The following is a 16,360-nucleotide window of genomic DNA, read 5'->3' on the forward strand; positions in this document are numbered from 1 at the left end:
GGGTCTATATTTGGTTCGAAGATAGAATAATAGGTACATTTTTTAGCTTACCTTATAAATGTTATTTCTACTCATTTTTTGTTTGTTATCAATGTTTATACTTTCTTAATCAACTATAAATAGTAACATGTCTTGTAAAATTGAATATGCAGTATAGAAAAGGTGGAAAGGATTTGGACTAAAAGCTTCTACAGCAATACCTACTAGAAACTCTCCATCCACTACTATTGCTAGAAGATCTCTATCCAAAATGAGACAGTGGGAAGTTTATGCAAGGTTTGAATGAATGCCTCAATAGCGAATGACTCAGTAGATTTGTGTTGTTTATTATGTGTGTGATATATTGTTTTTTTTCTTCATTATTTATATATTTCCGTAAATTTATTTGTAAGACATGATGTTTATTAATGAAATCAAAGCAATTAAGTCTTGGGTGTAGGCTATATGCAATTAAATTCAAGTTAAATTTATGTCTCATGTCATATATAGGCTATTCCATATACTCTGTAGTTTCATTGAGTGAGGTATTTGCTCTTCAAGTTTGTTGATTTTGTTTACTTTTGAAACCTGCATCTTGCTTTCCATTTCCAAAATCAAGATATTCATCACATTCAATTAATGCCAATGTTTCTGTAACTTTCATGGTTTTCATCACTTTGTTTTTAGGCTTTATGTGTATTGAGCTCCACTAAATACCATTCCAGATAATGATGTAGCAGAGTTCCAAAGAAAACCCCTGTTTTTGGTGGAAAAACTGGAGTTTATTCACAAGTTGATTGCCCAATTTGCACAAGCTTGTGTACCCCATTTCATCAGGTTTGTTGACAATTTGTAGTTTTGGCTCACAATGCTTAAATCTTGTTTATATTTCTTTTACTAGTGATCTGAATAGAGATAGTTATTTTATCAGTTTATTGGAATTTAATAAAGCACTAATACAAATTAGGAAGCTTTTCTTGGTTGCAGAATACTTAAGCACAACCACCATGAGAGCTTGGACAGATGAGAGTCGTATAAGTTCAGAATGGGAACCCAGGTTACCAAGAATATATACAGAAAATTCAGATTGTATTTTACTGTTCAGAACATATATATTTCACATGGAAAAAGTAAACTATTTCTTACTTTTAAACTTGGGAGTGGTACAAAACTACACACATATGTTTAGACTAAGATGTCTGAGTATTAATGAGAGCATTTTCGTTTTTTTCAAATGTCAAAATTCCTTTATACCTTACTGGTAGAGAAGTTGTTCTTGGTCATTAAAATTTACTAAACATTCTATATATATATATATTTTCCTATTTACTTAATGATGAAACTTGTGTATTCAGATATTTTCCTATTTAGATATTATCTTGCAGATCCTTATCATGTTAGCATTCAGATATTGTGTTCTCCTCCTATCTGCATTTATGTAACTGAAGAATTTTATATGGTTATGCCTAAAACTATCCTTCTAGTTTGCTTACGCAACATTCTGGGGACAAACTAAAATTTTGTTTCTAATTCATACCTTTTTTCCTTTTTCATGAGAAAATATCTCTTATTCACACTGACCATTGTCTGCTGTAACTCTATATTTTGTTGTAATCTTTATCATCTATAATGGATTTGCTCGAGCTGATGAACTAGACGTAGAGTGACACATTGTGGTTTGAAACAATATAATTCCAAGTGTGACTTTCTTATTTTTCTGCTAGTTTTTACCTGGTGTTTGCAAGCTTATTCATCTGTTGCTCGCTGGTATGTTTGCCAAGTGTTTGTGTATTGGTTCTGGTTCAGTTTTCTCACCACAATCACTTGAGTAGACAACGAGGGACTGCTTTTGAGACACCATAATCATAAAATCTTGGAACTCTGTTTTTTCATTCATTTACACTTGTCAATATGGTAACATGTAAACTACCCTTTTTTTTCCAAATTTTCTATGGAACTCTCACTAGAATGTACCCATGGTAGGTCAATATAATGTAATGACCCAACTACTCTAGACTTTGGACCATTAATGAAAACTACACATAGACCCTAATCCTTAATAGAACTTACAATTGAAAAGATCATAACTTTATTAAAAACTTGTAAAAATAAAGGTTAAACTTACATAAAATTTAAGTTAGGATATGGGATCCCATTGTTTTAAAATCAAAACATAACATAACTGTAATTAAAAGAGATTACAAAATAAGTGCGGAAAAATACACATAAAAACATAAGTAAAGACTTCATCCCCGAATTGAAACTCTCGGCTCTTTGAATCCATTCCGCCTCAATACACATTCCCCAAGCTTCCAAGAACCTTTCCCGCCACTAAAGCTATTTTCCTGCACATATAAATATAAAAGGAGTGAGCCTAATGCCCAACAAGGAAAATCTAAGACATAAACCATATACATAAATTTCATAAAGAAACATAAAACATATCATAACACTTATGTCACATACATACTATAATGGCCATTATTACTTGGGGTCCTATAAACTAAACAAGTCATATGCCCATTAGATTAATGGGGCTTGCTAGCTAAGCAAGTCATATGCCCATAATCTATTTGGGGCTTGTTAGTTGTATAGGTCATATGCCCAAGTCTACAAACATACTTAACATAGCATATTACATAACATAAAATCATAAGATAACATATAAAGTCATATAACACATAAATCCTATCCTATTTTCCTTACCAAAATTACCGGGATATGAGAACAGATTTTGGGACTTTGGAACACTCCAAAAGCTTATGTGCAAGTTCTTAGATTTCCTATTCAAGAATAAAGAGTAAGGTTAGAATGCTGAGTAGAAGACTATGAGAACTTAAAGAAAATAATACCAATTGAACTAGAGTTTGGAAATACCTTGAAGACTTATATGCCCAATCTAAACCTTGAAGCGAAATGTGAATAAACCTTACTTCCCCAAGTGTTTGGTAAGCTTATAGTGATCAAGCTTATGATCCCCAACCCAAGTGTTTACACTCTCACAATAACCTAGCAACTTGCAGCCTCTGAACTTAGCTTGAAGAATGAATAAATGGTTGGGCACTAGGTTCTATTTATAGAGTTTAGGAATGAAAAGATCTTTATTTAACTTGAATAAAAATAATGGCTTTTTAAGTGAAAAACATTTGAATTATCGTTCAGCAGAGGCTGAAGACTCGTTCAGAAAGATGCTAGACTTATAAAGAGGTTAAGGAATTGAATGAGAACATTTTTTAAAACTTTCAAAAATTCACTGAAGGAGGCGATATGTCGCACCCTATAGGTGATATATCGCCTGGGCCCGTATGCCCGAGGCAATCGTGCGACGTTTTTTTTTTTTTTTTTTTTCTGTGCTGCGATATATCGCCCCCTATAGCTGCGATATATCGGCATACGCTGAATATTTAAACACAAAATTAAATAGTTTTAGCTTAATTTGAATTGATTAAACAGCCTTGACTAAGCCCTCTAACGTTTTCAAAGCTGCTGACTGACCCTAGGATATTCAAATTTTAACCTTAATAAATTTATTCCTCAAAAATACTTAATTATCATTAAACATACGCATGACATGTGCTATTATCTTATTGGGACTTATCTAAACATTATAATATAATAAATATTACCCTCAATATCAGTCATATTAATCAAACCTTAGGTTAAAATTAATATTCTTAAACTATAGGTTAAACTTAGAAAATCTACAAGTGTTACTACGAGTGTCCAAATAAATCCCGGTCTGAACCAAAAATCCACAGTCATAAAGATAATACTATTATTACTATTATACTACTATCTAACTTAGCTAAGTAAATTTCTTGGACTCTACAATTCTCCCCTACTAAAAAGAATTTCGTCCTCGAAATTTACTTACCAAATAACTCCGGATACCCGCCTTGCATGTCCTCCTCCAACTCCCACGTTGCCTCTCGTTCAGAACTGTTACTCCATAGGACTTTGACTATAGGAAAGCTTTTGGACCGTAACTGCTTCACCCCCTATCCAGGATGCTAATCGGTCGTTCCTCGTAACTTAAGTCTTTCTGGAGTGCTATCATATCATACTTGAGGACGTGAGATGGGTCTGACACATACATGCGTAGCATCGAGATGTGGAACACGTTGTGACTATCTACTGGTGCTGGCAGTAGGGCTAGTCTATACGCAACTGCTCCCACTTTGTCCAATATCTCAAAAGGACCTATGAATCGGGGACTAAGCTTGTCTTTCTTCCCAAACTGCTTTACACCTTTCGTAGGAGATATCTTCAAGAAGACTTGATCTCCAACTTGGAATTCCACATCGCGTCTCTTGGCATCCGCATAGCTTTTCTGACGGCTTTGAGCAGCAAGCATACGCTGTCTAATAAGCGCTACTGCTTCTTGAGCTTGTCTAACAGCTTCGGGACCTAGAAGCTGCCTTTTTCCTACCTCGTCCCAGTGCAACGGTGATCGGCACCTTCTTCCATATAGCAACTCATAAGGTGCCATCCTGATTGTTGACTTGTAGCTGTTGTTGTATGAGAACTCGATTAGCGGCAAGTACTTATTCCATGATCCTCCGAAATCAAGTACACAGGCGCGTAGCATATCCTCTAAAATATGAATCGTACGCTCGTACTGCCCGTCTGTCTGAGGATGAAATGTTGTAGTAAGACTTAACTTAGTACCCATAGCTTGCTGTAAACTTCCCCAAAATCTCGATGTAAACACTGATCCTCTATCCGACACTATCGTCTTGGGGATTCCATTCAACCGTACTATCTCTTGGATATAAATGTCTGCATATTGGTCTGCTGTGTATGAAGTCTTAACAGGAAGGAAATAAGCCGACTTGGTTAGTCTATTTATTACTACCCAAGTGGAATCATGCTGCTTATTCGTCCTTGGAAAACCTGTCACGAAGTCCATAGCTATATTGCCCCACTTCCATTCTGGTACGCTAAGCGGTTGCAATAAGCCCGCAGGCCACTGATGCTCTGCTTTCACTTACTGGCATATAAGACACTTGGACACAAACTCTGCTATGTCCCTCTTCATCCCTGGCAACCAATAAATTTCCTTGACGTCATGAGTCATCTTGGTAGACCCTGGGTGAACTGAGTACGGGGTACTGTGCGCTTCTTCCAGAATCGTCCTCTTAATCTTCTGATCATTTGGCACGCATACCCGATCCTTATATCTCAATAAACCTTGACTAAATATTGAGAAATCTGTAGTCTTGCCTTCTCTGACTGCGTCCATAGGTGCTGCTAATGTGTCATCATGTTTCTGACCAACCTGTATATATTCTTGCAGATTCGACTGGATAGACAAGTTAGCTAGCTTGCCTACAACTACCTCTATTCCGGCACTGACCAGCTCCTGCTGTAGCGGCTTTTCTATTCAGCTAAAGCTACTAAATTTCCAAAAAATTTCCTACTAAGCACATCGGCAACTACGTTTGCCTTCCCCGGGTGGTATAGGATTTTGCAGTCGTAATCCTTTACTAATTCTAACCACCTGCGCTGCCTCATATTGAGTTCCTTCTGAGTAAAGAAGTCTTTTAAACTCTTGTGGTCCGTATAAATCTCGCACCGTTCTCCGTAAAGATAATGGCGCCAGATTTTCAACGCAAAGACCACCGCTGCCAACTCCATATCATGAGTTGGATAGCGCTGCTCGTACTCCTTCAATTGTCGTGAGGCGTAGGCTATCACCTTATCATTTTGCATCAGCACGCAACCCAATCCTTGCTTTGATGCATCGCAGTAGACTACGAACTTATCGTTGGGTGTCGGTACACTGTGTACTGGTGCTGAGCAAAGCTTATCCTTAAGCAACTGGAAGCTTTCTTCACACTTATCATTCCAGTTAAATTTTTGTTGTTTCCGGGTCAAGCTGGTGAGCGGAGTGGCTATCTTGGAAAAGCCCTCTACAAACTTCCTATAATAACCTGCTAACCCTAGAAAGCTTCTTACTTCAGATGCATTCTTTGGTCTTGGCCAATCCTTCACGGCCTCTTCCTTTGATGGGTCTACTGCAACTCCGTCTTTCGATATAATGTGCCCGAGGAACGCCACTTGCGAAAGCCAAAACTCACATTTCTTGAACTTTGCGTAGAGTTGATGCTCCTTCAATCGCGTAAAAATCAACCTCAAATGTTCCTCGTGCTCTACTTCAACCTTGGAGTATATTAAAATGTCGTCGATGAACACAACAACGAATTTATCTAAGTAATCCTTGAACACCCTATTCATTAAGTCCATAAATGTGGCTAGTGCGTTAGTAAGACCAAAGGACATAACCAAGAACTCGTAATGTCCATAATGAGTCCTTAAGGATGTCTTAGGAATATCTTCTCCCTTTACCTTGAGCTGATGATACTCGGACCGTAAATCGATCTTTGAAAATACAGTCGCGCTTCGGAGTTGATCAAACAAGTCGTCTATCCGAGGTAGTGGGTATTTGTTCTTAATGGTTACCTTGTTCAGCTCGCGATAGTCTAGACACATCCGCATACTTCCATCCTTCTTCTTCACGAATAGTACCGGAGCTCCCCATGGAGAATGGCTTGGCCTAATAAAACCCAAGTCTAGGAGTTCTTGTAGCTGCGTCTTTAACTCCTTGAGTTCCGTAGGTGCCATCCGGTATGGTACCTTAGAAATAGGCTCGGTGCCTGGTACTAATTCTATCGTGAAGTCTATTTCCAGAGGTGGCGGCAATCCTGGCAAGTCATCGGGAAATATCTCTGGAATTCTCGTATAACGCGGACGTCTCCAACCTTAAGTGGTGTCTCATTTTCCACATTTGTGATGCTGGCTAAGAACGCTTAACATCCTTTCTCCATCATTCTCTGAGCTTTGAGAGATGATACTAACGAGGTGCGTAATCCTGAAGCTTGTCCCATGAAGCATAGTTTCTGGCCGTCAGGAGTCTCGAACATCACCTTCTTGCGTTTACAGTCGATGGTTGTGCCATGCCGTGCTAGCCAGTCCATGCCTAGTATTACATCAAAGTCCTTGATTACTAGTTCTATCAGGTCTCTTTCTAGTTCTATGTCCTCAATCTTGATCGGTACGCCTCGTACTATCCGTGATGATAGAACTACTTTTCCCGAAGGCAACTCGGTTACAAACCTAGTTCTAAATCTTTCATAAGGTTTGTCTAGTTTTTCTATCATTCCTAACGAGATATACGAATGCGTGGCTCCCAAATGAAATAATACAGAACATAAGTTATTGAGGATAGAAACCTGATCTGTGACCACCTTATTGCTAGCGTCAGCCTCTTCTTGGGTTAAGGTAAAAACCCTAGCAGGAATCATCTGTCGTCTTTCTTCCCTTCTGGCTTGTGCTGGGGACAATCTCTTTTCCAATGCCCTTCCTGACCACAGTTAAAACATTCCTTGGTGTTTGCGTGGCATTCTCCAGGATGTTTCTTCTGACACTTAGCACATGGCGGGTATTCCACGTAACCCAGCCTATTTCCCCCATTATTTGTCTGTGCCCTCTTATCGCTGTCGAATTGCTTGTTATCCGGATGCCGTCTTTTCTGGCTATTACCGTTGTTGCCAGACTGATTGTTGCCATTATGGTTGTTGTTCCGACTGGTCTGAGGTTGACTCTGCTGTCTAGGTTCAGGCTTACTGGCTTCCTCTTTACTTACATTAGCCTGCAACCTCTCTACTTCTATTTTCATCTAAAGAACGTCGGCATATGTCGTATTCCCTGGGTTTGCTAGCTTAACCCCCATCTCTATCTTCGGTCGAAGTCCTTTAACAAACTTGTTTACCCTCAGAAAATTGGTTGGAACCATCTCAGATGCGAACTTAGCTAAGCAGTCGAACTGACGAGCGTACTCTGCCACTGATAAAGTACCCTGCTTCAAGTTGGCGAACTCCTCAACTCTCGTAGTGAGTACAACTGAATTGTAGTACTTCTTGTGGAAGAGCTCCACAAATCGAGTCCATGTCATGGTGGCAACATCATGTGATTGCTGGACCAAGTCCCACCATATCCTGGCATCCTTCTTGAGCAAAGACGAGACACAGGATATGCGATCCGCATTACCTAGATTCATGTGCGTCAGAATCGGCTCCACATTCCTTAGCCACTCTTCTACCTCAAAGGGGTCTGTAGTCCCTTCGAAGTTTGGAGTGTGTTGCTTGTGGAACCTCTCATACACTTGCTCCATATTCTGTACTGGATATGGCGCGTAGTTCGCCACTGGCCATCCCCCATATGGACCAACTTGTTGGGGGTGCTGTGACCATTTGTTGTAGCTGCGGCTGCGGCGGAGGCTGAGGCTGAGTTTGAGCCTGTTGGCGTTGTTGCTGCAAAATTTCCTCGACTTGTTGTCGCAGTCTGGCGATCTCCGCAGTGTTGTCAGCTGGCGGTGCCGGCGCGTTGCGGCTGGCAGTAGCATGCACTCTCCTTCTGCGTACTAGAGGGACTTCATTGTTTACTAGAACAGCGTTGGAGGCGTTTCCTTGGGTCCGTGCAGATCTTCAGAGCGACATCGTAGTAGAGTTCTAACAGTTGAAAGAAACATGTTAGAACTTTACCTAATAGGCTCTAAGGCAAAAACTTATTCTAAAACAAACATATCTTGGACCTATTTATTATGACTTCTTATGAAAAATTATATAAGTCTTTATTTATTATTTAGAGTGGGTTTCTATACTTAGAAAAACAAGCCATCTTTATTTTCTAAGTCTATTTCTAATTATCCTATATGACTTAATTCTCAGGCTTGAAACTCATCTTTGTTCCAAAGTTAACCATATTGAGGGAGGGCTGGGATCAGTAAAATCGTTCCCACTACTATGGCCCCCTAACTCTCAATAAGGAAACTTGGTTCATTGATTTGTATCCACCCTCACCGAACTTAGTCATTATTCATTTTATTTATTATTTATTATGATTGCAAAAATGAAATCAAACTCATACATGATAATGAAATAACATTAAATAGTTTTTCACTTATTACAACCATAAAACAAACATTAAATAAAACAAACAATGAAAAACTAACTATTCTAAAAATTCGGATCTTCTACATCCGATCCTTCATCTAGCATATCATCATCCAATTCTTCATAATCCTCATTGTCATGTGCTTCAAAATGTCCTCTAGGAAGGTTTGTGAAAATCCTATGGTTGTGCTCATTGCTAAACTGAAATTCGGATTTTGAGGTGAACCTAATTAGAAGAAAATAATATCGCATTGCTGCTGGTAGTTCATCCTCATCATCCATTGTTTCCCATATTTCCTCTAAGGCTTCAATTACGGGATGGAAATCTCTAAATAGTCTAATTATTAAAACATACTGCTCCGTTGCTCTCATCATGATTTGCTTAGACTCTTGGAGGTGACCTATCTCTTGGTGGAACAAAAGCAATCTCCAAGTGATTCTTTCTAGTGTTCCTATGGTGTTTCTTGGTTCTCTTATTCACTTTAAAGCCTTAATGGCTCGGATATCCTCATAAGTTAATGCTCCGTTCATACTTAACTGAAAACATAAATACCAAAAATCGTTAGCTATACACATAAGCAAAGTAACTATAACTTAAATACTTACTTGGCGGTCAGATTTGGAGCTTTGAGTGTGTGTATCGAGGAGAACATCATGCGAAGGAACCGTTGCTCTGATACCAACTGTAATGACCCAACTACTCTAGACTTTGGAACATTAATGAACTATAACTTAAATACTTACTTGGCGGTCAGATTTGGAGCTTTGAGTGTGTGTATCGAGGAGAACATCATGCGAAGGAACCGTTGCTCTGATACCAACTGTAATGACCCAACTACTCTAGACTTTGGAACATTAATGAAAACTACACACAGACCCTAATCCTTAATAGAACTTACAAGTGAAAAGATCATAACTTTATTAAAAACCTGTAAAAATAAAGGTTAAACTTACATAAAATTTAAGTTAGGATATGGGATCCCATTGTTTTAAAATCAAAACATAACATAATTGTAATTAAAAGAGATTACATAAATAAGTGCAGAAAAATACACATAAAAACATAAGTAAGGACTTCATCCTCGAATCGAAACTCTCGGCTCTTTGAATCCATTTCGCTTCAATACACATTCCCCAAGCTTCCAAGAACCTTTCCCACCACTAAAGCTATTTTCCTGCACATATAAACATAAAAGGAGTGAGCCTAATGCCCATCAAGGAAATCTAAGACTTAAACCATATACATAAATTTCATAAAGAAACATAAAACATATCATAACACTTATGTCACATACATACTATAATGGCCATTATTACTTGGGGTCCTATAAACAAACAAGTCATATGCCCATTAGATTAATGGGGCTTGCTATCTAAGCAAGTCATATGCCCATAATCTATTTGGGGCTTGTTAGTTGTATAGGTCATATGCCCAAGTCTACAAACATACTTAACACAGCATATTACATAACATAAAATCATAAGATAACATATAAAGTCATATAACACATAAATCCTATCCTATTTTTCTTACCAAAATTACCGGGATATGAGAACACATTTTGGGACTTTGGAACAGTCCAAAAACTTATGTGAAAGTTCTAAGATTTCCTATTCAAGAATAAAGAGTAAGGTTAGAATGCTGAGTAGAAGACTATGAGAACATAAAGAAAATAATATCAATTGAACTAGAGTTTGTAAATACCTTGAAGACTTATATGCCCAATCTAAACCTTGAAGCGAAATGTGAATAAACCTTACTTAATATTCTTAAACTATAGGTTAAACTTAGAAAATCTACAAGTATTACTACGAGTGTCCAAATAAATCCCGGTCTGAACCAAAAATCCACAGTCATAAAGATAATACTATTATTACTATTATACTACTATCTAACTTAGCTAAGTAAAGTTCTTGGACTCTACATATAAGAAGTGTTGATGAGGTTATTGTGATTGGTGCTGGTCTTTCTCAGTCTTCATTAGCTTTTGTTCTGCAGGTAACTTTATTTTAGAAATGTAGAAAATGTATTTTGATAAAATAACATGTTTCTTTTCTTTTCAAGTATTGACATGTTTGACATAATAATGCAAGTAGATGTTACTAGCATGTCCACTTTATAGGCTTTATATTTCTATCGATTGTGGCATATTAGGCTATTATTAATGTATATTTATAGGATTGTACCTGTCCTATATATGCATCCAGTGTGCATGGGATTACATTCTTTTAGTTAAATTTTCTTCTTATTTCTCAGTTTTTGAACAGATGCTAATAAATGTATATATACAACAAATCACTCTTTCTACAACACAAGAGTATAACTCTATTGAAAAAGTATTATAATAACTAGTAAAGTAAAAAATCAGTATTGAAAAAGAGGGAAATGAAATAAAAAGTATTACAAGAATTACTCTGTTTTTCAGTTTACAAGAATTACTTTATATGCATTTTTGGGGGGCTGATTTTCCCATGACTTTTTTTAGTACTTACACATTATTCTTGGAATATTTTAAATTTTTATATGAAAGTTTCTAATAATAACATTATTATATATGCAGAATTATGAACCAGGATACCCAGTACCTCCAAATACTAGGAGCTTAGCCATATATGCACTGGACCCTCTCCCTGCAGCTGTACAGTCATTGCAACTGTTGTTTTTTAATTTGGCAAATACTAGGAGCTTAGGCATATATGCACTGCAGGGGAGAATATTTTGTGCCGAAAGTAGTAACTTTTCAATATGTTGAATATTTAAGACTACTTGAATACTTAAAGAATATTTTGTTGTTGATGACAGTGTTGAATGTTTTAAACTAATTTGTGGATTGTTAATACAATGTTGAATGTTTTTACTTTTTGATATTTGAAAATCAAGATCATTTGATGATGCTAGTATATATTAGAAAGCTAATTTTAATTATATAAAAAAATTAAAATATAATAGAATAAATTAGTGTTATATAAATGAATATATAATGAGAATTTAAACTTATCTCAATATTAAAATAATACGAAAATTGTGTTATAATATCTATTACAATAACACTTTTTATGTAAAGAATTTTGCTATGCAAACATCATTATATAACACAAATAATGTGTTATACTAAAGTGTAGTATAACACAAAAAATGTGTTATACTAAAGTGTAGTATAGCACAAAAAATGTATTATACAAAAGTGTAGTATAACACAAATTTATAAGTATTGAAATGTGTTATATAATCGACTATAAATAATATAATTAAACACTTATCTATTTATTAAAATAACGAAGAAAGTGTGTTATCGTTGACAATATAATAACACATCTGTATAACAATGATAAAGTGTTATGTAAAGTATCCTGACCTACGATAACATAGTCAGTCTTAACACATCAAAAAGTGTTATGGTATGTTTTGATAACACATTTTTGTTGTTACTAAAAGCATTTTTTCTTGTAGTGAGTAATTGTTGCTGTCTAGTTGGAATGTTGGATAATATTAGATGGTACAATGTAAGGTTCTTGTTTACACTTTATTTTAAGACTGGTGAAGAATATTATAGTCTCTTTCTACATTCCATATTTAAATGGAATGTTTCCATGTTTTAAAAAAACTTTATAATTAATAATACAAACATAGGGTATATGCATGATTGGCAGTTTTTGTTAGTTGAATCATTCTTAATTTCTTGTTGCTGAAGAGAGGAATCCTCTAAGTGTAAAGCCTTGTCTTAGGGTCAGAATTTTTTTATTAACTTAAGAATATATGGATTTTTCATTATTTACCACAATTTTCTACTTTGTAATTGGTTGAAATTTTTAGCTAGATGTTAGGCACCCAATAAAAGATAAAAAAATGAATAAATGAAGTTGTGTGTAGTGTAAAATATTTTCTTGAAGGTGAGTTATATTTTGTGGTTAAAGAGTGTCAGTGGTCTTGGGGAAGTGCAATATACTGTCTAGAAATAATGGTTACATTTAGATAGTGTAAGAGAGATTGAAAGGGGGTATGTATCGAGTGAATTTGGATTAGGAATTGTTGCTCTTGGTGAGAGGAGTGGTCTCTTGAATACACCATTAATCTATACGTGGGTTTTTGTATTGCTGATGCACACTAGTATGTTGAATAACAAGAATGAATCTTTATTGATACCAAAACCAGATTACAAGGTTTTCCAAGACTTAGAGACCTTGGATTTCTCCACAGAGAATTCACTTTATAAAATAATACAAATAATCAGATAGACCCCCCCAGACCTGCCTACCACCTATGTATAGCTATTCTCTTCGGTCACTCAGGCTTACAATAATAAACTCCATCAATAAAACATTAGCTGACTAGGAAAATTAATTAAACACTCAACAACCAGGTCATCACATCAGACTTAAGGCTATTTATTGTTCTACACTTGCTGCCTTTTTTCGCATTGAGTATGTTAGGCATATCAAAGGCCTAACAATTGCCTACTGGTTTTGAAATATACAAAAGTCTTCTATTCTTTGAACTTATGGGCTGGTTGTGTTCTCTAGGTTGTGTGTGAACTTATTTGGGTCCTAATGCTTGACTTCTGGTTTATCTTTGACCAGGCCATGAATTTTACACAAGTTCTTATTTCTTCATCAGTGTGTTGTCATTTGATTATCTGTACTTGTACATATTAGAAATTGTCTCACATGTATGTTCTTGTTGAGTACTCGTGCAGGGCTAATTATGATGGAATATGTCAAAGAGAAGGTTAAGGAGAAGACACTGGTTGCAGGTTTGGAAGAATCTTTTGCATTCTTGGATTCTTGTAATCAATTACAATGTGATGTTGAAAACATTTTGGATAGCGAGGAGGTATTAAATTGTATAGCTGCTAAATCGAGAAAGAGACATGAAAATAGATCAGTGAAATTTAAATGATGAGTATTTCCATCTGTTAGTGTGTATTCAGTATTTCCATTTGTTTTCTGTTAATTTTGTTTGCTTGTAGGGTCTGCTTTTGTTTACATCTTGCATTGCAGCTACATTTTGATCTCTGTTTCAGGCTCCTGTTAATGGTATCTTTTATGCTCTGCAACGTGTTTTGTTTTCTGTTTTGTATTCTTCTACATTATTAGGATTTTTGTTATTTTATATACTCAAATGATTATAGTACAATTAAAATGGATTCTGTTTTAATCTTTCAAAATATCACTATGAGTGTAAATAGAATTATTGATCACATGTACTGATGCTTTAAACCTTTGAAAAATGGCACTACTAAATTTCTTTTTATTTAAGTCTTTTAACTCTAAAGCTAAAATGGTAGCTACAAAGGGGATACCTCCCAAAGACTAGAAGTAATTGTTATATATATACATTCACATTTCTTTTGAGTATCTTGTTGACTTTGTTGCGTACTACATATTTACTATTTTGTTTATTCTCTCCTAACTATTCTTGGGCATCAATTTGCCTTCCCTTGTAGGTTAAAAGACATGACATTAAGGACAAGAAGACCATGGGAACGATGCCTCAGGCTTTGATTCTTATCAATTTCAAAACGAAGGTATCATATCTCAGTAGTCACTTGTCTCAGTTTATATTGCTTATACATGACAAATATATTATGCATTAAGAAAGTGGAGAATGTTGACTAAATTTTTTTAAATATGGGAACTTCTATTTAGTTGTCTATGTTGTGGGATTGGGTTTCTTATGTTTCTTGCGTAACTTTCAATACATATAAATATATATGTCATGTAGGAGAAGAAAGAAAAGGAACTTCATATCATTGTTTGTCCTGTTATAAATTCGTTAATCATGTCTAGACAACTCAATTCTGCATCAAAAAGTAACTTCTTTTCTTTGGCTGTCTTTCCAAATATAAATTCCAATTAGGACATTGCATATTATATAAAGGCAGATTCATAGAACTTTTAAAGCGTAGTTATTATTAATTAAGTGTAGTGAAATATTATTTGGTTGTCATGCTAGTCACTTGTCGCTCCCAGTGACTCTCATTGGTATATTTTGCCATTTTTGTCTTATCTTCTCTGTGGAGCCTATTTTTTCTTAAGTTTTGTTAGTATTGTTTCTGCTCTGATGTTGTTCTATTTGTTGTCAGCTTTATTCTCTCTTATGTTTTATAAGGGTGTTGTTATGGGAAGTTTATGGTCTGTTACTTATCCAGTTGCTTTAAATTTATATTTTGTTTAAGGAAGATTTTTGAGTGATAGTATTTATAAGGTGTTTATGATTTTTAAATGCTTTAGTGATTCTTGCAAAGCATTTGATTGGTAGCTAATTGCAAGAGGTAGGTTGTATTTGATTTAGTTTTTTAAAATTTTCAATCTTTTATAATTTTGAATAGAATTTCTATAACTTTAGTGGAGTTTGAATATCTTAGATATTCATCTGTAGTGAAGTAGGTTCTGAGAATTCTATGTTCTGCGGTGATAACGGAAGGTTGAAAACTTGCATGTCTTAGTGAAGTAGGATATGAGAATTCTGTGTGCTGCGGTGATATATGTTGTCCAATTTTTAGTAGATTTTTTATACTTAGTTTTGTTTAGTATGCTTATTTTATTTTCATAATTTGTATCTTTTATTAAAACAAATAGGCACAATATGGAAAAGGAATGGATGTTAGCCAATAGGTTGTCAGTGGAATATATAAAATTGGTCGATGAGTTTCTTAAATTTAGTTTGGATCATGCCAAAAATCCAAACTATATTTGTTGTTTATGTAAATCTTTGCAGACTCACATTACTTTTTCAAAGTTTGTTGTATATTTTTCTAACATTGTGCTTCCATGTTTGATATATTCAGATTTAGCTTGCTGTATATATATATATATATTTTATATTGTGTTTCCATGATGTTGATATTGGTATTCTGATTGAGGATATAATTTGTCCTATGTTTACTGCATTAGTGAAGCAGATTCTTTGTTGCTGTAGTGAGGTTTAGATGTTTGGCTGCTTGAGTTTCTTATAAATGTTTCTTAGCCATGTGTAAAGAATCTATGCTTATTTGGATGAGCATCTTGTCAAGTCTCTTTCCTTTTCTTTTAAATACCATATTGTTAAATGCTTTTAATTTGTCTCATTCTTAGAAATACATTTATTTTTGACTTCTAACGTTGTGCTTAGTTTATGCTTTGTACTCTTTTTGGTGTTTCATATATAATCTCAACATAACAATACCCTCACTCTATTGTGACATTTTAATTTAGTTGATTAGCTTATGGAAACTAGGTCTACAGGATTTTGAGAAACCTTTAATTGTCCACTAGTGAAATCTACAATAAAAATGGAAAATTCATTGCTCTTGTTATTTGGAACTTTATATTTGATCTAATTCTAGTTCATGTGTCTATGCAATTGGGTTTTCTTTATAAATAAGTTGTTGTATTGTATATATATATTTATATGTTTGGTTGGTGTATCATTTGCATTTTTATTTCAT

At 35.2% G+C, this 16,360-nt stretch overlaps 1 protein-coding gene across 1 annotated transcript in view; it reads left to right on the top strand.

Annotated features, from left to right (window-relative positions):
- The window catches only part of LOC133832331 (uncharacterized), a 28,314-nt gene extending 14,372 nt beyond the window's left edge, over positions 1–13,942 (top strand). Inside the window, exons 3-4 of the mRNA XM_062262691.1 lie at positions 13,628–13,815; positions 13,901–13,942. Of these exons, the coding sequence (XP_062118675.1) occupies positions 13,628–13,815; positions 13,901–13,942 (230 nt within the window). The remainder of the gene's footprint in view (positions 1–13,627; positions 13,816–13,900) is intronic.
- The last annotated feature ends 2,418 nt before the right edge of the window (positions 13,943–16,360 follow it).

Source organism: Humulus lupulus, chromosome 4, assembly GCF_963169125.1.
Source record: "Humulus lupulus chromosome 4, drHumLupu1.1, whole genome shotgun sequence".
Classification (NCBI taxonomy): Eukaryota; Viridiplantae; Streptophyta; class Magnoliopsida; order Rosales; family Cannabaceae; genus Humulus; species Humulus lupulus.